The 23,363-nt window shown below is 39.2% G+C and overlaps 3 protein-coding genes and 1 pseudogene across 3 annotated transcripts; 3 read left to right on the top strand and 1 right to left on the bottom strand.

Annotated features, from left to right (window-relative positions):
* The first annotated feature begins 6,142 nt into the window (after positions 1 to 6,142).
* Positions 6,143 to 7,982, top strand: LOC137713646 (cytochrome P450 71AP13). Its single transcript, XM_068452971.1, has 2 exons — positions 6,143 to 7,092; positions 7,223 to 7,982. Exons 1-2 carry the CDS (start codon positions 6,190 to 6,192, stop codon positions 7,832 to 7,834), a joined length of 1,515 nt encoding a protein of 504 aa, XP_068309072.1. The 5' UTR covers positions 6,143 to 6,189; the 3' UTR covers positions 7,835 to 7,982.
* A 2,408-nt stretch (positions 7,983 to 10,390) lies between these two features.
* Positions 10,391 to 12,298, top strand: LOC137712514 (cytochrome P450 71AP13-like). Its single transcript, XM_068451589.1, has 2 exons — positions 10,391 to 11,417; positions 11,548 to 12,298. The coding sequence occupies exons 1-2, from the start codon at positions 10,515 to 10,517 to the stop codon at positions 12,157 to 12,159; spliced, it is 1,515 nt and encodes a 504-aa protein (XP_068307690.1). The 5' UTR covers positions 10,391 to 10,514; the 3' UTR covers positions 12,160 to 12,298.
* On the bottom strand, positions 11,586 to 14,550 carry LOC137712517 (rhodanese-like domain-containing protein 11, chloroplastic). The gene is made up of 8 exons (XM_068451591.1): positions 13,772 to 14,550; positions 13,522 to 13,578; positions 13,317 to 13,384; positions 13,123 to 13,195; positions 12,840 to 13,030; positions 12,308 to 12,369; positions 11,954 to 12,155; positions 11,586 to 11,719 (listed from the first exon to the last, which is right to left on the bottom strand). The coding sequence occupies exons 1-5, from the start codon at positions 13,901 to 13,903 to the stop codon at positions 12,941 to 12,943; spliced, it is 420 nt and encodes a 139-aa protein (XP_068307692.1). The 5' UTR covers positions 13,904 to 14,550; the 3' UTR covers positions 11,586 to 11,719; positions 11,954 to 12,155; positions 12,308 to 12,369; positions 12,840 to 12,940.
* A 6,291-nt stretch (positions 14,551 to 20,841) lies between these two features.
* On the top strand, positions 20,842 to 23,363 carry LOC137713850 (cytochrome P450 736A117-like; annotated as a pseudogene).

The following is a 23,363-nucleotide window of genomic DNA, read 5'->3' as shown; positions in this document are numbered from 1 at the left end:
AAGATTAAGGCTGCTGCCATAGATGTACGATTTGGAAAAAGATAGCTGCATTATCACTGTGAAAATCAAAATTTCGGTGAACATATTAAGTTTGACATATCGGGCTTATGTCGCATGCATCATTTGTCTCACAAATCCTAGACTTGGCACTCATTAAAACCGAATAAGTCATCAAGAGAGACGCGTGTCAAAGCTTGGCGGAACGGAATTATTTGAATTTAATTTAAATGAAATCAAATATTAATTGGTGGAGTCAAATCACAAATCAAACCACAAATCAAGGCTTGGTTCTTTCGTCAATTAATCAAGCCCGTAATCAGGGCCAAATCCATCCGTTGCCAAGATTTGGAGAGCCTATAAATTTAAGGCTCCAAAACAAAGAAGGGGCCAGAAATCTCACACCCAAACGCTGAAGCTCTGAAGCTTCAAAACCCCCAAATTCCCAAACACTTAGAAGCTTCAGAAAGTTCTCTGCATTCTTTGCCACACTTGTGAAGAACCACCAAACATCCCTCCATGTGCTAGTTCCTCCATTGCCAAGAGCCAAAACCTCACGGCATCCATTCATTCAAGATCAAGTCATCGCGACTCTTGAATTAACAACACATACACCTTACAGCTTCGGAGATCGAATTAGAGGATTCAAGTTTTGTAAACAGAGATCGTGATCCTAAACTTAGAAATTCATAAATCCAATTTATTACTCTGTACATGTATTCTTGTGTTATTTCTCGGAGAAAATTTGTCTTTACGGTCACACAAATTCATTTAAAGTAAGGAAGATAATTTAGACACGGTTAGGATTTGATTTCATTTACCGTAAAAGTCAAAGAAACGTAGGTCCAAAAACAAAAAGTAAAGAAGAAATCAATGCTTATGCTCAGTTAATTGTGCTTAAAACTTGTAGATAATGAAAGTTGAGGATTTACCATAAAAGCAATGAGTGATATGGAAAATATGTATCATAATTTCTTATAAGCACATGTAATATCTATTAACTTTCCAATGTCGGACAAGGAAAGTTTCTGAAATTCACTTAACCCGAGAATATTTTGTGTTATGTGTTTGTTCTTGAATTAGAACCGAAGGTACCTACTACCTGAACTGCTCTGAAAGGTACAAGTTCACATTGGTGTAACCATATACACCTTTGAATAGTTTTTTATTCATCAAACTACAATATTAGCACTACTTTGATCTACGAAGAGTAATGCTATAATTACAACATTTTTATCCCGAAAATGTAAAACTGTTGGAGTAGCTAGGTAATCTCTTGAAGAAAACAAAAATCAAAAATTAAAGGGTAAATTACACTGTACCTCCTCAAGTTTGGGGTCTATTACAATCGCATACAACATCTGAAAAACATTTCACTTTCATACCTCACTTACTATTTTATTTCAATATAGTACCTCTGTTACATTTTTCATCCACTAATCCGTTAAGAGTTGACGTGGCTGCCAAATTTGTGCCACGTGGCAAAATTTTTTATTTATTCATTTAAAATATTATAATATTTTACCCTATTTATTTAAAAAAAAAAACTCATCTTCTTCCCTAGCCTTTCCCTTTCCCTGCAACCATAACACCCATGCAACCCCCAAACAACCCTTCTTCCCTTCTCTCTCCACGGCCGATGCCTCTGCAAACCCCCTACGCCATCGTGAACTAGTCAGCAACCCATCTTCCCCTACCTTCTTCCCCTCCCGTTCCTCTCTCCAAGCTCTGCGACTCCTGTAAGATCTCCCCCTCCTGATTCATTCTTTGCCTGCCCTATGACGCCATGATCCATGAGCGCATCTGGATGTGTGACGCCATGAATTCATGCAATACCAGCCTACATCTTCTTCTCCCCAGCTTCTTCTCTAGTAACTCCACAACGTTTGCAAGCTTCCCAACGTAGATTTTAGAAACCCCTGCACCATAATAAAACCTAGATCTCAAAACCAATAAAATGACCGAATAATTGCGGACGAGGAAGGGGAAAACCATTAACCAATTCGAGCTTTGCACATGATCTTGGGTCTTCAAGCGGCTTCTCTGAACAAACAATTTGAGCTTAGCGACGGTAGGAAAGCCGGATGGCAACCAGACAAGGCTTTTTTTATCTCTCTCACTCAATCCCTGCTCCCTCTGATTAGATGACGAAGCTGACACCACTTCCTCATGCTTTTCGATTCTCAAAATCCACGGCTCGCCTCAAATTTTGGCCTCGACGTCATGCACTATGTTTCGTCGATCCCCCGTGCCCATACGTTGGAGTGGAACGAGCCAGTGTTGTGCTCAAAGGTTGACGATGGCCACAAACCACTATGGACAAAGACTCCAAGCCTTCAATTCCTGTCCGCAGTTAGGGAAAGTGACAGAGAGGGAGAAGTTGAGGTTTTAGTGGTGAAGGGAGGGGATGAAGGTCGGGGAGGTGAAGAGGGAGGAGATGGAGGAGAGGGAGAAGGTGGGGGGTTACAGGGGAGGTAGGGGTGGGGGTTGCGGGGGAGGTAGGTCGGGGGAAGTTGGGTTTTTTTTATTTATTTTTATTTTTTTAATAAATAAGGTAAATTATTATAATATTTTAAACGAATAAAAAAATATTTGCCACATGACATACATTTGGCCGCCACGTCAGCTCTTAACGGATCAATGAATAGAAAATGTAATGGAGGTACTATATTGAAATAAAATAGTAAATGAGATACGAAAGTTTTTTGTTTTAAAAATGTTGTATGCGATTGTAATAGATTCATATCTTCTTACCCAAAGTTAAATTAGTGTTCGTTTCTTTATCTGACAAGAATCTGCAGGCCTGCTCTTGACCATGGTGACCCAGGAAGATTTTGTTAGTGTTCCGAAATATCTTTGAATTGACGTGCTGGGAAAAAAAACAAAATTGACTCATGACTTGTATGTGGATCCAAATTTGTCCTAACTAATCAAAGAAAGTAGCAAAAGGTTGTCTGTAATTTTTTAGTTTTTTGTGGGTTAAGACTATGTGTGCGCACGTAGATGATAATGTTCTTTCAAACTATATTTCTCCTGCAACTAGTGTGAAAAAAAGAAGGTACGCGAATATCCAACATAACTTTTGAACTGTATTCGGCAGATTTTTGCCGAATAGGTAGGAAAACTCAAAACAAAAGCATCAGTATTCGGAAACGATCAACCGAACACAAGGTAACAGTTCAACAGACCGAACATCAATGACCTATTCGGCACAAAATTTTGTCCGACAACGTAAGAACTTTCAAAACCAGCAGTCTTCTGAGAAACAGAAATTAGACTTTGACGTAAACATAAAAAGGATCGTAGTGTAATAGCTTCACCTATTGTGGACGAAGTTACAGTCTGTTTTAAGATACGAATTCTCAACGGTGTAACCACGTACACCTTCAAATAGTTTCTCTAATCAAACTACATGATTAGTAGTCGTTCCATTTTTAGTTTGGAAGGCTGAGCGTGTGAAGATGTCGATGATATCTACTTTGGAGGCCCAAAGATGGAGATTCGTAAGATCATGAAATCTGAAACCTACTTAGAGTTGTATGTCTACAAATCCAAGCAAAACTGAAAGTCCTACGTTTCATAAAATTCATCGATGTCTGATTTTTCTACAATCTTGTGAGACAAATAATGGAGTTACAAGGTCAATGCCAGCAAGTTGGAAAAGTTTTGATGTTCCTATTGTCTTAGAAATGATGTGGTTAAGAAAAATCAATGAAAGCTACAACCTACGCATTTACCGGGCTGTGATACCGTACGCACTCTTCGACTTTACGTTGATTCCTTATGTGATGATCCTATCCGCTCAGTACCTAGAATTCAGATCTTTATTTGAACAACAAACGCAGACACAATTTCTTTACGTTTCCTAGTACAAACACTTATCAGAGATTCAGATAGAAGATTAAGATGCTAAGATATCTTCTACAAATGCTAGAACTGCATGAAACCTCTAACTTTTTGCAACCTTTTTTCCTTCACGCCTGTGACCATTTTCCTATTCCTCCTATACAAATGATCCTCTGCCCGGGAATTCAGTTTGCAATACCTGTTAATGAGATTGGTCCGGCAAATATCGTGCACAAGTTCAATTGGGCATTGCCCGGTGGAGCAAGTGGGGAGGGTTTAGACATGACTGAATCCAGTATATCCCCTCGAAGCTGTTGCTATTCCATATTCCTAACTGTCTATGTACATGTAATGGCCTTCGTATTTCATGTCTAAGGCTCTAAGCCTACTACCGTCGCCTATTATGTTAGCGTTGTCTGCCGCTATTGCCAAAATAACATAGCACAACATGCAGTGCTAAATATTATGCATGTGAATGTAAGTTTCTTGACTGTGTTTTGCTTTGGGAATTTTAACTCAGGGTATTTCCTAGAAGGGTTTGTTATCCATGGCCGTTCGTTTTGCCTAAAAGCCAAGTTCAATCATATGTTCATGAGAACATCACAACAGGAAAAGGACAGCTTTGTTATCTCATGGACTAGAGTAGAGTAGGGAAGATAATCTAGGTAGGGACCGTAGGGTTAGGTTTTGAGTGCTTTCATCAGAAGATTGCGGGGTACCTGCAGTAACAATAATGGTATACCTTTCCTAAATTTTAGAGAGGGTAAAACTCAAAACCAAAGCCAGCAAAACATCCTAGCTCTTGGTCGATTGGTATTTCTCTTCCCAACGTTGGAAGAAAGTCCCCAGTTGGAATCTCTCATATCCTGTAGATTGAAAAACGAAACAGTAAAAGAAACACTAAAGAGGGGGAAACACCTGCACAATCTTCCTTTTGCTGGATAAAAGTGTTGCATTTGTAAATGAAAATGGTGTAACAGAAAGAGTTTAAGAAACCACTTACAGTTTATGTGTAAGAGGGAAAGCTCCCTTGTTGACACAAATTGACCGCACCAAGGGTGGGACAAACATCACACGGTATTCATTATTCCGAACCTTGATTGTCATCTCGTGTGCACCAAGTGTCTCTACCAGAAAGGACAATTAATGGACTAAGAACTTTGAACGGGCATTGTAAAACAAGTCTTCGAACATATAGACAGAACGTGCACTAGTGCACACCAAATGTATTTATTCTGATGTGACTATATCGATGAACGTTGAATCATTCAATTCTCACACTATCACGGAAGCCAGTATTTCCTGAGAGCAGTTACCCTGTGGAATATTTTGTTTCCCCGTTACTATTCCATATGTGTGTGGAAAAGATTAATAATAGTTCAGCATGTTTCTCTATAAGATCCCATATCGTCCATAGGAGTAGATCTTGTAAACCTTTTATGTATGTTCCCATCTCTACCTAGCACGAGACATTTTGAGAGCTTATTGGCTTCGAATTCCATAGGAACTCCGAAGTTAAGCGAGTAGCGCGCGAGAGCAATCCCATGATGGATAACCCACTGGGAAGTTCTTGTATGAGTTCCTAAAAACAAAACTGTGAAGACGTGGTTAGGGTCCAAAACGGACAATATCATGCTACGGTGGAATCGAGCCTGGGATGTGGTGGGGGTCCAGACCAGGATGTGACAATTTGGTATCAGAGCCAATCCCTGACCAGATGTGTACCGATGAGAACATCGGGTTCTTAAAGGGTGTGGATTGTAAGATTCCACATCGCCCATGGGAGTGGATCCTATAAGCTTTATATGTATATTCTCATCTCTACATATTCTCACCTCTACCTAGCACGATGCCTTTTGGGAGCTCACTAGCTTTGGGTTCCATGGGAACTTCGAAGTTAAGCGAGTAGCGCGAGAGCAATCCCATGATGGGTGACCCATTGTGAAGTTTTTGTGTGAGTTCCCAGAAACAAAACCGTGAGGGCGTAGTCGGGACCCAAAAAAAGATAATATCGTGCTATGGTGGAGTCGAGCCTGAAATGTGATGGGCCTGGCCGGGATGTGACATTCCCTATCTGCCACTTACTTTCAGGACCACATAGTATCATCATCCGTAACTATCACTGCCAAACAGAAAAGAAGATAAGGATTTTTATGGCATATTTGTTAGAAAACAAGGTGGAAAATCTGAATGGTACAAAATAATTGAGGTGGCTTCCTTGCCGACTGATGACTACTAGGTGCCAGTGCCACCAAAGGCAAGTCTCAGTCTATTTAAATTGATTGCAACAGGGGAGCCATACCAGAAGCCAAAGAAAAACTCCGAGGCACTGAATTTTGGTTACCAATGGCTCTTCTTCAATTGCTAAAGGAACCCTCTTTGGTTCTTGCATTCAGTTTCCTCATATTGTTGCTCAAGTTTTTCTTTAAGGATAAGTCAGGGAAAAGAAAACTCAAACTTCCACCAAGCCCTCCGAAGCTGCCTGTCATTGGTAACCTTCACCAGCTCAGAAACAAACCTCACATATCTCTTCGCGGCTTGGCAGAGAAGTACGGTCCACTGATTTACTTACAACTTGGTGAGATCCCAACTGTGGTGGTTTCATCGGCTAGAGTAGCCAAGGAAGTACTGAAAACCCATGACCTTGCGCTATCAAGCCGTCCACAAATCTTTTCTGCCAAACACCTCTTCTATAATTGCACAGATGTTGTCTTCTCCCCTTACAGCGCCTATTGGAGGCATATCCGTAAGATTTGCATACTTGAGCTACTAAGTGTCAAACGTGTGCAATCTTATAGCCATGTTAGAGAAGAAGAAGTTGCTCGTCTGGTTTGTCGGGTTGCAGAGTCTTATCCGGGCACCACCAATCTGACCAAGATACTTGGACTGTATGCAAATGATGTTCTCTGTCGAGTAGCATTTGGAAGGGGTTTTTCAGAAGGTGGAGACTATGATCGGCATGGGTTCCAAAAGATGCTTGAGGAATACCAGGAACTGCTTGGAGGATTTTCTATTGGAGATTTCTTCCCTTCCATGGAGTTTATACACAGCTTAACAGGAATGAAATCGAGACTTCAAGAGACCTTCCGGCGCTTTGATGAACTTTTCGACCAGATGGTGACTGATCATCTCAATCCCAATAGAGAAAAAGAGAAGCACAAGGATCTCGTGGATGTTTTACTTGACGTACAGAAGAGCGATTCTGCTGAAATACGTCTCACCATGGATAATGTCAAGGCTATTATCTTGGTCAGTGTAGACTCATGGATGCTTAAATGTATATTCAATAGCCGAGATATCCCTTATTACTTTAAATATGAATTTCTCTTAGCTGTTTGCAAAGAAACTAACAATACGAGGTGAACTGCTGCTGCTGCAGGACATGTTTGCTGCAGGAACTGACACAACTTTCATCACCCTCGATTGGGGAATGACAGAGCTTTTGATGAACCCCAAAGTACTGGGAAGAGCGCAAGCAGAAGTACGAGGAGTTGTCGGAGAAAGAAGAGTCGTGTTAGAGAGCGATCTGCCTCAGCTGGACTACCTGAAAGCTGTCATCAAAGAGATACTTAGATTGCATCCACCTGCTCCAGTACTAGTCCCTAGAGAATCCATGGAAGATGTAAGCATTGATGGGTATGATATTCCAGCCAAAACAAGAATTTTTGTCAATGCCTGGGCAATAGGGAGGGACCCGGAATCTTGGGAAAATCCAGAAACGTTTGAACCAGAAAGATTCATAGGTAGCACTATAGACTTCAAGGGGCAGGATTATGAGCTTTTACCTTTTGGGGCTGGTAGAAGAGGTTGTCCAGCTATTACGTTCGGAACAGCAACCATTGAGCTTGCTCTAGCTCAACTTTTGCATAGCTTTGATTGGGAGCTTCCTCCGGGTACTACCGCCAAAGATTTGGACCTGGCAGAAGTTTTTGGTATCACAATGCACAGGATAGACAATCTGATTGTTGTCGCCAGACCACGGTTTCCCTGAGTCAAGAAATCATCAATAAGCAACCTGATAATCTATGTATCATCGAACTGCATCTGATTTCATATAAAAGACGAGAAGATTCACGCATTGTCCTTAGCCAATATCTCAGATACAGACTCCAAAAGTAAATGGAATAAATTACACTTAACTTTTTTCTCTGTGGGATATGATTTTCCTTCCCGTTTTGCCCTCCTTTACCCTGATTGGTGTCTAAATGCAATGTCAAGGTCGGTTTCAAAGAACAACTATAATTTCATAGCCCCACAAGGGCAAAATCAAAATCTACATAGTAAATGGTTCCATAATTTATGCATTTGGGAGCACAGCTTTAAAGGCAATGCAAGGAAGAACAAGATGATTCCCTGCTTGCCGTGGCATGCGTAAGAATTTATTCAAGTTTTGTGCAATATATATTGATTCATAAAAGAAAATAACGAATAGCAGAATTCACAGGATGTATGCATTGCTAGGCCATAAAACCTTTACAAGAGTTAAAACAACTAGTACTAGACTAGAACTTGTTTTGCAAGGCATAACTGCCCGACAAAATTTGCTGGCTCAGTCACTGCTCTACTTCTCATACAGAACACACACAGGGTAAATCATGAATAGATCCACTTCATTGAAAAGCATGGAACACTAATGAGAACGGAGTGATATATGGTTGATACGGAGGATACAATCTTCTTTCTGAGGCACTGTGGCTTCCAAAATTGTTATCCTTGGCAAATCTGTATCTATGGTGAACCAGTACTGCAAAATGTTGTATCTTGATATACAATCAAGTACTTCAAGTACATGTGTTTAACCTGAAGATAACGTCCTAATTGCTGAGCACCAAGAAATAAGGCATCGGCAAGGAGAATAACTCCGACCTGTGCCTAAAAATCATTCAAATTGAGATTAGGTGCTTGAAAGTTAGGTGACTAAAAAGCAGGCCATTTTAGTAAACACGTTAAAGGGAATAAGTACCAGCCGGGCAGAGAACACTAATACGTGCTGCAGCTCTTTGCTGATCTGTCCAACTGTGGACTGGGGATTGGGAAATAAATCTGTATAAGAACTGTCTTCAAATTGTATTTTAATATGCATCACCACAACGTAGTTACCAATTATAACGAAAAGCGAGCAAGACCAATAACTACAAAGTTTTAGCTCATCATATGCAGTGATCTTCAACAATTTGAAAACTTACGTATATATATATATATGTAAGCTTTTTAGCAATTAGCATTTTATTTTTGTTTTCATTTGGATGATGGATGATCCTAAAATGGTATAATGGGATGACCTAATTAGCATTTTATTTTTGTTTTCATTTGCTTTCTTTCATTCATCATCATATACGAGTTTTATAGTACATTATTAACAAGAGTCCTATATGAGGTAAATTACAAAGAGAACATTCTTGGATAATGACTAATTACATTGCACTAAGGACCTGTTAACACCCAACCACCCTCCAACCCTTGGAACGCAGCTGCACACTCCGCGCAAGCCTTTTGTCTATAACTATCTGCCTATCCCTTTCCAACTGAGTTCGATAGCAATTTGAAAACCTACAAATACGAACGTAAGCTTTTGTAGTGCAGTATTCTAAATTGGCTGCAACAATTCAACCAAAGTTGCATATTACGTGACTTTTATTTCCTGTTACTGACGGCATATTTTAGACGAAGAACTGTAAAGTTTTAGCTCATGATATTGATCCAGTGGTCGTCAACAATTTGAAAACTTATGTCTTGCAAATGTCCTCTACATCGCCTTGTATTCTTTTTGTTATGATTATTTCAAAGAAAATAAAAGATGACATAGAAACCAATAACTAAGTAAGTCAAAGGAAAAGAAAATAGAAGCAAGGCAAGGAAAATGAAATTTGCGTTGGAATATACAAATGGAGCAATCTATGGCACATCTGCTAAGGAAAATGAAATTTGCGATGGAATAGACAAATATGAACGTAAGCTTTTCTAGTGCGGTATTCTAGATTAGCTGCAACAATTCAACCAAATTTGCTATTCCGTGACTCTTATTTCCTCTTACAAATGACATATTTTAGACGAAACTATAAAGTTTTAGCTCATTATATCGATCCAGTGGCCATCAACAATTTGAAAACATATGTCTTACAGATGTCCTATACATCGCCTTGTATTCCTTTTGTTATGATTATTTCCTCTTCGATGAACGTTGAATCATTCAAATCTCACACTATCATAGAAGCCAGTATTTCCTGAGAGAAGCTGTCCTGTGGAATACCTCGTTTCCATAAGGATAATGATGTGTGTGGTAATTAGTATGTGCGTGCACTGAGATTATGATAGGCACTAACTGCAACGTCACCGCTAAAGGCATGCTTATCAATCCACGTGTGACATACCAAATAAATATCAAAGATCTTTGAGATTCTTTCTGTGGAGCTCAAATATAGTTCTGCATGTTTCTCTGTCAATTATTTTCAGAACCACAGCGTGTTAGCATCCTTTACTATAACTGCCAAACAGAAAAGAAGATAAGGAATTTTTTGCCATATTCGTTAGAAAACAAGGTGAAAAATGTGATGAGTGGTAGGTCCCAGTGCCACCAAAAGCAAGTCTCAGTATATTTAAATTGATTACGGCAAGAGGGGAGCCATACCAGAAACTAAGAAAAACTCCGAGGCACTGAATTTTGGTTTCCAATGGCTCTTCTTCATTTGGTAAAGGAACCGTCTTTGGTACTTGGATTCAGTTTCCTCATATTGTTGCTCAAGTTTATCTTTAAGGATAAGTCAGGGAAAAGAAAACTCAAACTTCCACCAAGCCCTCCGAAGCTGCCTGTCATCGGTAACCTTCACCTGCTCAGAAACAAACCTCACATATCTCTTCGCAGCTTGGCAGAGAAGTATGGTCCGCTAATTTACTTACAACTTGGTGAGATCCCAACTGTGGTGGTTTCATCGGCTAGAGTAGCCAAGGAAGTACTGAAAACCCATGACCTTGCACTATCAAGCCGTCCACAAATCTTTTCTGCCAAACACCTCTTCTATAATTGCACAGATATTGCCTTCTCCCCTTACAGCGCTTATTGGAGGCATATCCGTAAGATTTGCGTACTTGAGCTACTAAGTGCCAAACGTGTGCAATCTTATAGCCATGTTAGAGAAGAAGAAGTTGCTCGTCTGGTTTGTCGGGTTGCAGAGTCTTATCCGGGCACCACCAATCTGACCAAGATACTTGGATTGTATGCAAATGATGTTCTCTGTCGAGTAGCATTTGGAAGGGGTTTTTCAGAAGGTGGAGACTATGATCGGCATGGGTTCCAAAAGATGCTCGAGGAATACCAGGAATTGCTTGGAGGATTTTCTATTGGAGATTTCTTCCCTTCCATGGAGTTTATACACAGCTTAACAGGAATGAAATCGAGACTTAAAGAGACCTTCCGGCGCTTTGATGAACTTTTCGACCAGATGGTGACTGATCATCTCAATCCCAACAGAGAAAAAGAGAAGCACAAGGATCTCGTAGATGTTTTACTTGACGTACAGAAAAGCGAATCTGCTGAAATACCTCTCACCATGGATAATGTCAAGGCTATTATCTTGGTCAGTGTAGACTCATGGACGCTTAAATTTATATTCAATAGCCGAGATATCCCTTATTACTTTAAATATGAATTTCTCTTAGCTGTTTGCAAAGAAACTAACAATACGTGGTGAACTGCTGCTGCTGCAGGACATGTTTGCTGCAGGAACTGACACAACTTTCATCACCCTCGATTGGGGAATGACAGAGCTTTTGATGAACCCCAAAGTACTGGGAAGAGCGCAAGCAGAAGTACGAGGAGTTGTCGGAGAAAGAAGAGTCGTGTTAGAGAGTGATCTGCCTCAGCTGGACTACCTGAAAGCTGTCATCAAAGAGATATTTAGATTGCATCCACCTGCTCCAGTACTAGTCCCTAGAGAATCCATGGAAGATGTAAGCATTGATGGGTATGATATTCCAGCCAAAACAAGAATTTTTGTCAATGCCTGGGCAATAGGGAGGGATCCGGAATCTTGGGAAAATCCAGAAACGTTTGAACCAGAAAGATTCATGGGTAGCACTATAGACTTCAAGGGGCAGCATTATGAGCTTTTACCTTTCGGGGCTGGTAGAAGAGTTTGTCCAGGTATTACGTTCGGAACAGCAACCACTGAGCTTGCTCTAGCTCAACTTCTGCATAGCTTTGATTGGGAGCTTCCTCCAGGTACTACATCTAAAGATTTGGACCTGGCAGAAGTTTTTGGTATCACAATGCACAGGATAGCCGATCTGATTGTTGTCGCCAGACCACGGTTTCCCTGAGACAAGAAATCATCAATAAGCCACATGATAACCTATGTATCATCGAACTGCATCTGATTTCATATAAAAGACGAGAAGATTCACGCATTGTCCTTGGCCAATATCTCAGATGGAGACTCCTAAAGTAAATGGAATAAATTGTACTTACCTTTTTTCTCTATGATATATGATTTTCCTTCCCGTTTTCCCCTCCTTTACCCTGATTGGTGTCTAAATGCAATGTCAAGGTCGGTTTCAAAGAACAACTATAATTTCATAGCTCCACAAGGGATAAATCAAAATCTACATAGTAAATGGTTCCATAATTTATGCAGTTGGGAGCACAGCTTTAAAGGCAATGCAAGGAAGAACAAGATGATTCCCTGCTTGCCGCGGCATGCGTAAGAATTTATTCAAGTTCTGTGCAACATATATTGATTCATAAAAGAAAATAATGAATAGCAGAATTCACAGAATGTATAAATTGCTAGGCCATAAAACCTTTACGAGAGTTAAAACAACCAGTACTAGACTAGAACTTGTTTTGCAAGGCATAACTGCCCGACAAAATTTGCTGGCTCAGTCACTGCTCAACTTCTCATACAGAACACACACAGGGTAAATCATGAATAGATCCACTTCATTGAAAAGCGTGGAACACTAATGAGAACGGAGTGATATATGGTTGATATGGAGGATACAATCTTCTTTCTGAGGCAAATCTGTTATCTATGGTGAACCAGTACTGCAAAATGTTGTATCTTGATATACAATCAAGTACTTCAAGTACATGTGTTTAACCTCAGAGTGATCGTATATCCTGAAGATAACGTCCTAATTGCTGAGCACCAAGAAATAAGGCATCGGCAAGGAGAATGACTCCGACCTGTGCCTAAAAAATCATTCAAATTGAGATTAGGTGCTTGAAAGTGAGGTGACTAAAAAGCAGGCCATTTTAGCAAACACATTAAAGGGAATAAGTACCAGCCGGGCAGAGAACACTAATCGGCAACTCCAATTTTCTTTGGCAGCTGCAGCTCTTTGCTGATCTGTCCAACTGTGGATTGGGGATTGGGAAATAAATCTGTATAAGAACTGTCTTCAAATTGTATTTTAATATGCATCACTACAACGTGGTTACCAATTATAACGAAAAGCGAGCAAGACCAGATAGTTACCCAAGGAATTCTAAAAGCCCACCAATTCCAGCAAACTTAAATGGCAGAGGGCCTTCTCTGGCAAGATCCTGCTCCCACATAAGATGAGACTCACTACATCAACAGACTTTTTCAGTTTGGTTCACAACAAAAGCACCGAAAAAGAAAATATACTTAGAAATAAAAATTACAAAAAAGAATATCTAAACACTGAAACCACCACTACCTCTTCTTCAGCAGCCTCTACACCTCCTTGAACCCAGAAAAGGTTTTTCTGACATACCTGTTATAAGACAATATTTTCAAATTTAGCATGCGCAGAACAAATTATACAACCTCCAAAAACAAAATAGTTGAACTAAAACAATTTTACTTTCTTTTCTCAAATTCCCATTAAGTAGCTCACTTAAACACAATTACACAAAAAGTCGTTTTGTTTTTCGGTCTTCGAATTGCGTAGGAATCGAGCACCATACCAGAGCTTCCCATCTCTTTTTGGCAGCAGCCACATCCCTCATTTGCTTCAACTCGTAATCTTCACTGTCACCCTGCATCCGAGTGGCAGTACTCCTCCGATGATCAACATCAACAACAAGAACAATCCACATTAGAAAACACTAAAAACATTAAAATAAAACAAACCTAATAATTACAACATGAAAAAAAGTGGAGAATTTACATACAAAGTGGTAAGTTAACATCAAGAAAAAGAACCCACATTATAAAATTACAATAAACCCAACAACTAGAACATGAAAAAGGTGGAGAACTTACATACAAAATGGTAACTTTTGCAAGAGGGTGTTGGTAGAGTTGATGAGATTATGACTGTGTAGGATTATGACAAGTGTCTATGTATTATTGGTAGTGGTCTTAGATAGTTAGTAGAGAGGTGTTTTACTAATGTATAAATACCAACAGTTGTAATTATTCTACACAGGTTGAATGAAAGAGAATATTCAGTTTTAGCAAACTTTCCCTCTTTACTTTCTCTCTCTTGTTTACTTAGCTCTCAATTACATTGTTGTCATGGTATCTTCGCCGAGAGTGGCTCATGCCTCCGGTTGACGATCCTTCATGCTTTCGCTACTCATCTCCGTTTGTGATCTGTGTTCGGTGACATCTCCGGTCATCAGTTTTTTGTCTTCTCCGGTTGTGTATTGGATTTTTTATTTTTCATACTGGATTGTTAGTGATTTATTGATAGTTTTTTCGTTGGTTGAATTGATGAGTTCTTGATCGCCTTTGTGCATTAGGTTTTGTTGATTCTTTCGTTTCTTTCTGCTCAGTGTGTTTGATCTGTGCATTATTTATGATTCTCTGAAATCTGTAACCCTAAGATTTTGGGGTTTCTTGTTTCGTATGCACAAGACTGTTGATTTATGCAATTATTGGCTTGTCGTTGTTGTTGGTGGGTTCAATTGTGTTTGTGTGTTGATCTTAAGTATTAAAATTGTCTCAAGATTGTTGCAGTTTTACATACAAATCCTGAAATTGCTAAGCACCGGTCAACTTCATACATTCAAAGATCCACTGAGGGGTTCATGCTAAGGCACCCCTGCCAAAGCACAAGAGTTTCCCTCTAACCAGGAGGCCAATCATAGCACAACACATGTCAACCTCAGAATAAAGCTCATAAAGTCCCACATCGACCGCGGATAAAAGTTGGATGCTCTCCTCAACTATAAACGAAGACCATTCTCCTACAATGAATCCCTAATGTCATTATTGTACTTAAACTAGTTATTAGAACTCACTAATGATCATTATGCTTGCACCTATATATTTTTGTAAACCCTTCACTATTAATGAGAACTCCTCTACGTCATGGACGTAGCCAAACTTAGGGTGAACCACGTACATCTTGTGTTTGCTTCCCTATCTCTATCTCTTTACATATTTATCCTTACTAGATACCGGAGCAACCGAGCGAAGGTTACAAACTTGACACTTTACATTGTTCCAAAGTCTTCACTAATTTTGTGCAACAACAGAACTCATTGTTCCGATCTGTGATGGTGTGTTGGTCAAATTCTAAAGGCAGCTACACGTTATCTCATGGGTTTGACTAAATTGGGGATGATAACTTCGATTAAAGTGCTAGTTAGTTAATGTATTTTTTTTTCTTAAAACTTTAGAGACCAGCTGATATGATGGTTGAACCACAAATCTGTTCTTATTTCTAGCATAATAGTTGAATTACAGTTTCGGTTGCAAACCGGATACATGAATGCGTTTACTTACTCGGGGATTTGAAGATGAAAAGATTAAAAGTTTAATAAGGTATGGTTAATGATACGCCCGACCTTGATATCCTCCAAACACTAGGGTCGACACCTGAAGGTAACGAAGCCATAATAAGATGCATGAGAACAATGAATATAAATAAAATATTATAAATTAAAAAAAAATGAATATGCAATTGAGGAACGTGTTCAGAGCATACAACTAAACCAAGAGACTAGAAAGGAAATACTATAAAATTTGAAAGAATAAAGGAATGGGTCCTACACCGACAGGACTTGAAAATGCTGATGCGGGAGTGCCTTGTCGCCGGGATTGTACGCCTCGAATCTAAGTCCTGAGGGGGTGCAAAATAAAACATGATTGGACCAAATTGATATATAAGTAATACTGAAACAGTTATTCAACAACGTACTAACCCCCAAAGTTTATTAAAACTCCATAGTATAGTATGTAATAGGTTTTCCGAAAACCCTAGCATGCCATAAAACCTTTCAATAAAATATATATTGTATATAGTGTGCTAAATAGTGGTATCAGTATCGCCTGAAGGCAGGTCATTCACTCGTAGGCAGATCATACGCCCGTAGGCAGAACATACGCTTGTAGGTAGGACCTTCCACCCGTAGGCACTACATCTCCCATGCCGAAGCCAATATAAGTATATTTCGGTCGAAGCCACCAACCTACGCCCGGCTAAAGCCATATATAAGTATCATCACCCGTAGGCAAAACAATGACCACTAGATAAGCACAAAAATCATTGAACATAATCTTTCCAAAGTATATGTATATATCTCTACGGAGCTTAATAGCTCAAACATCATATCTTAAAACATATTCATAGTATATAGTCATCCATCATATATACTATAAAGAACGTAAAAATTGATAAAGTATGGTATTCCAAAATATTCTCAGTGAAGCTTGATATCTCATAAAGTGTAAATCTATTTTACTTATAAACATTTCATAAAACATAATCACTAAATCATGTTTTTCATGTATACATTTCTAATAGTAAAATATGCAATTTAGAAGGAGTCCACTTACAGGTATTCCGCCGTCGAAGAGCTGTGCAAACAAGAGAGGATGAAAACGCCCTAAACAATTGCACCTAAACACATAAAGGTACCAATTAATAAAACTCTACCATAATGATTGAATTTCAAAAAACATACATCATAAACGGATTCAGGATGTCGAAATTAGCCTAGGAGGGGTCCCGACCGAAACCCAAAAAAGTCAACCCAAAAGTCAACGTTGACCGGTTAAAGTCAACGGGTTAGCGGGTCGGGTCGAATCCAGGTTATTGGGTCGAGCCAGTTATTGGGTTTTGGACTTAGGTTAAGGTTATTGGGCCAAAGAGTTATAGTTAATGGGTAGTAGATTTGGCTTTGGGTTTGGGCCAATTACATGGCCCAAGGGTTAGGTTATTGGGTTGAACCTGGGTTGGGTACTAATTTGGGCTTGGGTCACAAAGGCCCAAGGTTTGGGCCGGGTAGTGGGTTTAGGGCTTGGGCTTAGTTTTTTTTTATTGGATTGGATTATATGGCCCAAAGGTTTAGGCCGGTTTAGTTAGGGCTGGGCTACCTTGGGTCGAGTTTAGCCCGTTACACTCGCAGGTCACTGGACCTTAGCAAAGAAGAAGGCTGAATTTTGGCCGAAGTTTCCCAAACTCCGATCGAGCTCAAAACGTAACCAAATCATGCAATCCAAAATACCCAATTGAAGCCCAAAAAATAAGGAATCGAAATATACCTATATCGTGGCCAGCCGTGGTCGGAAGATGACTGGGAAATGCCTGCAAACCTTCGATCTTTACTGGAATCTGGGTAATAGTTTTCCCGAGTATAGTTGTATTCCACAACACTCAAACCACTTAAAAACATCCTAATCATGCTCTAATAAAAACTCTAGGAAGTTTGGGAGGGTTTTCAAAACTCACCATCGTCGAAGAAGGCGAGGATTCGCTGGAAGAGAGAGAAGGATGAGCCTCAGCCATCAGATGTCATGGTGGGGAGGTCCAAATGGTGGTGGGAGTTGCTAGAGGAACTCGCCGAAGTAGGCGGCTTGAGGAAAAGGGTTGCAGAGATGGAGGGTAAAAGCTGAGAGAGAATGGTCTAAGAGTGAGAGGGTGAGTCATGGGGAGGGGAGAGGAGAAAGGAAAGAGACCAGGGGACAAAAACTCAAGGGTGAGCCCCACGTGGCTCACCAACCAATTCCATAAAAGACAAAACAATAAGAAAAATATCTCCCTTGAGTGTGAAATTACCAAAAAGCCCTTTTGTTTCGTAAATTCTGGGACGGGTTGTTACAGTTAAAGATTTCAAATGGAAAGGCCTTTAACTTTCTATACTAAATCCAACTAGTCTCAGTATAGAAATTTCAGTGGCTACAACGAATTCCATGAGCTGAAACAAAAAGATCACCATCAAATGTCAGTGCGGATTGCCATCACTCCAGATTCCCATGGACCATCTATCATTGTAGATTCATCGATGTAAATCGTCATTGTTAAAGACTTCCCAAAAAGAAAAATTACGAACGTTAATATCTCTTAGACAAACGCTCAACTTATTAATGTCTTCATAGAGATTTCACCAATCAGACCCACATAAAGCCACGGGTAATTGGCAACAACAATAGCTCATGTACTTAAAATCAAACGCACAGGAGAAAAATTAGTAGTTGTACAAACTCAATAGTTCAATTCTATCAAATTGAATTCAACATGTAGCCGATTTCTAGCACCAACAATCATACTCATATTCTAACAATAGCAGCAAGAACAATGGTCATATCAATGCTTGGACAATTGGAAGAGACCCCTCATTGTGGGATGAGCTAGAGGAGTTTAAACCAGGAAGGTTTCTGAATTCTTCGGTGGATTTCAAAAGGCATGACTTTGAATTAATCCCTTTGGAGCTGGAAGAAGGGGTTGTCCTGGATCCTTGTTTGCCATGGCCCCAATGAGTTTGTGTTAGCAAATCTTGTGCACAAATTTGACTAAACACTTCCCGGCGGTGCAAGAGCAGCCGAGTAAGCATGACCAGATGTACCGATCTTGTCATCCATCGAAAAGTTCCCCTTGCAGTTATGGTTGCCCTAGAATGTTTATTTATATTTATTTGTCGCAATAAACTTCTACGAAATTAGGTTGTCGTTTAGGACGTAGTGTTAGATTGGATTTTTATTTTTCTTGCATCTTCAACGAAATTTCGAATTTAAAAGTTTAACTCTTTGCTTTCCTTAAGCACTTCAGTTTTCTTTGTCTTTCTCCACAAGAAAATTTACCTAGTGGACTAAGTAAAATTGACAGCCTACGTGACAATTTGATTTATTTTAACGTTTCATTCTCCACCCGATATGTTATATTAAACTATTATTTTATTACATTTTTTTTTTCTTAATTTTTGTTGTGTTTGGGATCCCTTTTTCTATCACCAAGCAAACGTCTATATAAACCCAAACACAAAAAAAATCTTGTCAGTTTGAACACTGAGCTCTCTTTCTGTCTAAGATGGAAAGAAGATCTATCTTTTGTATTCCTGTGATCAGAGATGAATTGTCTCCACTCACAAGGTTTCTCATCCATTTCTGTACACACATATTCCATAAACATTCATCAATTTTTTTTACCAATTAATTAAATCTTTTTTTATTTCATTTTTTTTTCTTCCAAATTTCATATCTCTGTTTTGCCTCTCCATAGCTTCAGAAGCAATCCCAGGAGCCCTTCGTTCTCTATCGCAACTCTATTGTTGATTAACAAAAAAGAAAGAGGGATATGAACAGATTGCACATTCAACAATCAACATTTATTATAATAAATGATTAAACTAATAAAAAATCAATAGAATTGTTTAATAATTAATTAAAAAACATTTGAAGCTGTTGTCAAATTTAACAACAACCCTTTTGCTATTAATTTATGTCATGCCATGTAAGATTTGACATTTTAGTTGGAAATTATTAGTGGCTATTTTTTTTTTTACTGTTATAGCTTATGTGGACATTTTGATATTTCATTTGGAGATGCTCTAACACATCTAAATCTAAACCTTAATAGAACTCAATTTGTCAACTAAAAACCAATGAAATTACAATTATAACTTTTAATACTTAACTAAAAAAATGCTAGAAAAGAAAAAAAGTGGGCATTATAGTAATTTCGTATAAACAACTTTTTGCTTTTTTTTTTTTTAACTTCACATCCATGTCTCTCTATCACTACCCTCTAAACTCCTTATCTCTCCCTCTCTCTTTCTGATGTCTGCTGGAACTCGTACCATAAAAAATAAAAAAAAAATTATATATATATATATATATTTGAGAAAAAAAAAGGTATATTTCTTACACATAAAGGGTATGATCTTTGCTAGTCCTTATAAGGAAAGAAGAGGATAAACGAAAGAAACAAACTCATAGAGTCCAGCAACTCTTATGTGGCTCATATTGGCTCTGATTATCTATTCAAAATTCAAATAGAGCTCCAAAAAATTTAAGAAGTTTTAAGGGAATACTTACGGTACTGTTCACTTATGACGAAAAATCAAATTTTTACCTTTTCTTGGTACTATTCACAACACATTTATTTGTCATGTTTCATTAAAACTAAATTTTTTTTGAACTTTTCGTTAATTTTCCTAAAAATTATGGGTCTCCTCCTCTTGTAATGGACCATCATAATGTTCCCTCCACTTATTTTCCATTTTTACCGAAAGCACTAGCAAGCAAGAAAACGGATGCGCTAACACACAACAATTTGTATTCACATGAAATAATATCTACACTAAGAGAGTGGGGGAGTGGATTAAATCTCACACTGGGCTAGCCATAATAATGTGGTCGCCCATAATAATGTGGTTCAAGTTCATCTATGGCGATAATCAAACTTAAAAGCTTTCACTTACGAGTAAGAGTAATACGTGCCACTAAACCGTAGTACTAAGTAGCAGGTGTCATTATTTATGCAGTGGTTACATCCTCCTTCTGGCAATCTTTTGACCAAGGGTTTGCAGTCGCTTTGGAGTTGGACAATAACTATGCTTCCAGGCCAAAACAGAAAAACAACTGCACAAGCAAAAACTCATGGCCACCCATGAATCAAGGAGCTTTTAAGTTCTACCAATTTGGAAACTTGCAAATATACAAGTTTTTGAGCAATTAGCTGGATTGATTAGTTTTTTACATTTACCATGTCGTTATTATATCGTGGTTGTGTGGCCGTTATGTTACTTCAGCACTCTTCGATGCATGTGTAAGCTTGAGAAATCATGGATGATCTATACCCTTATATAAACACACAAGCGCAGCAAACACACCCACAGTGCTGGCCATAAATTTCTTATCCTAAATAATAAGACTATGATGCTGGAGAATGAAACCTCCTTTTTGCAACCTTTGGCCATCACACTGCTGGCCATTTCCCTTATCCTCCTATACAGACGATACTCCTCCGCTATAACCACCAACAAAACCCCAACACCACCTTCTCCACCGAAGCTCCCTATCATTGGAAACTTTCACCAACTAGGCTTGATCCCTCATCGCTCGCTTCAAGCCTTATCTCAACGTCATGGCCGTCTCATGCTCCTCCACTTTGGAAGTGTCCCAGTTCTTGTTGTCTCTTCAGCTGAGGCTGCCCACGAGATCATGAAAACCCATGACCTCACATTTTCTGACCCACCCAAGTCCACCAACTTTGAGAAGCTTCTCTACAACTACAAAGACGTTTCATCTGCTCCTTATGGTGAGTATTGGAGGCAGGTCAAAAGCGTATGTTGTTGTGCCTTGGCCCGTTCGTTAGTGCGGAACCGAGATTCAGATTACAACCTCACCAAAATCACACACAGTTGAACAAAATAAAATACAAGAAATAAAGACACTGAGAAATTTACGAGGTTCGGCAAAAACCTGCCTACGTTCTCGGAGAGATATTGCTCTTCACTATGAGAAAAACAGTACAAGTTACACATGAGTTAAATCGACATAACCCAATCCCATATCCCTTGTACACCCACTCACAGAATTTTCCCAAGAGCCTCACTCTATCCCAAGAGTTCTTTCACAAGAGATCTTTCACTCTAGCTCTCTTGATTTCTCTCACCCGTGCCCATGGTAGAGCCAAATGCTCTCACCATCTCTTTGGATGCTTTTCCACCTCTTTCTCATTTTTTCCTTGCTCTCTACTACTCTCCTTTTTAAACCGAAATGAGCCCTCACGGGTGTTTAAGACACCAAAACTTTTTCCTTTTACTTTTCCTTTTTTTCTTCCCCAAAACAAGGAAATGTGTTCCAACTTTCTTTCTTTAGCCGAAAGTTATTTTGGACATTTGTCCACTTGGCCACAAACTCCAACATATGTGTCATAAATCTTTTGAGCAACAAAAGGGTTCGCTCTTTTCGCTTTGTTAGAGAAGAGGAAACCAAAACCTTGATCAGCAACATAATGAAGTCATCACCATCAGTTTTGAATTTAAGCGAAATGTTTGCGAGGCTTACTAATGATGTTGTATGTAGAGTCGCTATGGGGAGGAAGTACAGTGGTGAAGGTGGGATGAAGTTTGAGGGACTTTTGAGGGAGTTCACTGAGTTATTGGGAACTACTAACATTGGGGACTATATCCCATGGCTTTCTTGGTTGAGCCGTGTCAACGGTTTGGAAGCCAAGTTCGACAAGGTGGCTAAGAAGTTTGATGACTTTTTAGATAAAGTGGTCCAAGAGCATATGGATCAAAGTTCAAAGAGTGGAGATGATGGCCAACAGGATTCTGTCGATATTTTGCTTGCAATTCAGAAAGAAAACTTGGCAGGTTTTCCTATTGAGACAGTTAGAATTAAGGCTCTCATCTTGGTAATCATCTCTCTCTCACTCTGTGTTTCTGTTAGAAAGCTGTTAAATAGACTGATGAGTACATATATTAGATAAATAAACTGCTGAAAAGCCAAAGCTTCAGTGTTAAATCTCAGTGTTACAAGATATATAGTAAGTCAAATCGGAGAAGTTGTCATGCTCCTGCTGCTATTTTTCCATTAAAACTAACACAATTCTTCCTCTATGTAAGAATATGTATTTCAAATACCTTAATCAATAATATTAACTGTTGCAGTTTGCTGCTGGCACTGATACCACATATACAGTCCTGGAGTGGGCAATGACTGAGCTTTTAAGGCACCTAGGGTCATGAAAAAGTTGCAGAATGAGGTAAGAGAAATAGTCCGAAAGGGAGAACACATAACAGAAGATGATTTGATTGAAATGCACTACTTGAAGGCGGTGATGAAGGAGACTCTTCGCTTACATCCACCAGTTCCATTACTAGTGCCCAGGATTGCAGCCCAAGATGTGGAAATAGGTGGTTACAAAATTAAAGCCAAGACACACGTTATGATCAATGCATGGAAAATTGGAAGAGATCCCAAACTATATGAAAAACCAGATGAGTTTGAGCCAGCAAGGTTCTTGAATAGTGAGATAGATTATAAAGGGAATGACTTTCAGTTAATTCCATTTGGTGCTGGTAGGAGGGTCTGTCCGGGAATTCAGTTTGCCATGGCTGTCAATGAGATAGCCTTGGCAAATATAGTGCACAAGTTCGACTGGGCGTTGCCTGGTGGAGCAAGTGGGGAGGATTTAGACATGACTGAATCTACTGGTGGAACCGCACATAAAAAAGATCCTCTCAGATCTGTTGCTATTCCATATTTATTTTGAAAGATTGAGGCTATAGCCTATATCCTGTATTGAAACAGTTGATCAAATCATTTGTTTAAGGCTGCTGCCATAGATGTACCATTTGGAAAAAGATAGCTGCATTA

Source organism: Pyrus communis, chromosome 13 (genome assembly GCF_963583255.1).
Source record: "Pyrus communis chromosome 13, drPyrComm1.1, whole genome shotgun sequence".
Classification (NCBI taxonomy): Eukaryota; Viridiplantae; Streptophyta; class Magnoliopsida; order Rosales; family Rosaceae; genus Pyrus; species Pyrus communis.
The sequence above is the reverse complement of the archived record's forward strand: the minus strand, read 5'-3'. Positions and strand labels throughout refer to the sequence as shown.

Excerpts from the sequence above, each read along its gene's own strand:
- LOC137712517 (XM_068451591.1), bottom strand. The coding sequence starts at position 13,903 with ATGTGGATTGTTCTTGTTGTTGATGTTGATCATCGGAGGAGTACTGCC. Across the intron at positions 13,385-13,521 it reads TAGAGGCTGCTGAAGAAGAG|GATCTTGCCAGAGAAGGCCC; the intron begins GTAGTGGTGGTT and ends ATGTGGGAGCAG. Across the intron at positions 13,031-13,122 it reads TAGTGTTCTCTGCCCGGCTG|GCACAGGTCGGAGTCATTCT; the intron begins GTACTTATTCCC and ends ATGATTTTTTAG.
- LOC137713646 (XM_068452971.1), top strand. The coding sequence starts at position 6,190 with ATGGCTCTTCTTCAATTGCTAAAGGAACCCTCTTTGGTTCTTGCATTC. Across the intron at positions 7,093-7,222 it reads ATGTCAAGGCTATTATCTTG|GACATGTTTGCTGCAGGAAC; the intron begins GTCAGTGTAGAC and ends CTGCTGCTGCAG.
- LOC137712514 (XM_068451589.1), top strand. The coding sequence starts at position 10,515 with ATGGCTCTTCTTCATTTGGTAAAGGAACCGTCTTTGGTACTTGGATTC. Across the intron at positions 11,418-11,547 it reads ATGTCAAGGCTATTATCTTG|GACATGTTTGCTGCAGGAAC; the intron begins GTCAGTGTAGAC and ends CTGCTGCTGCAG.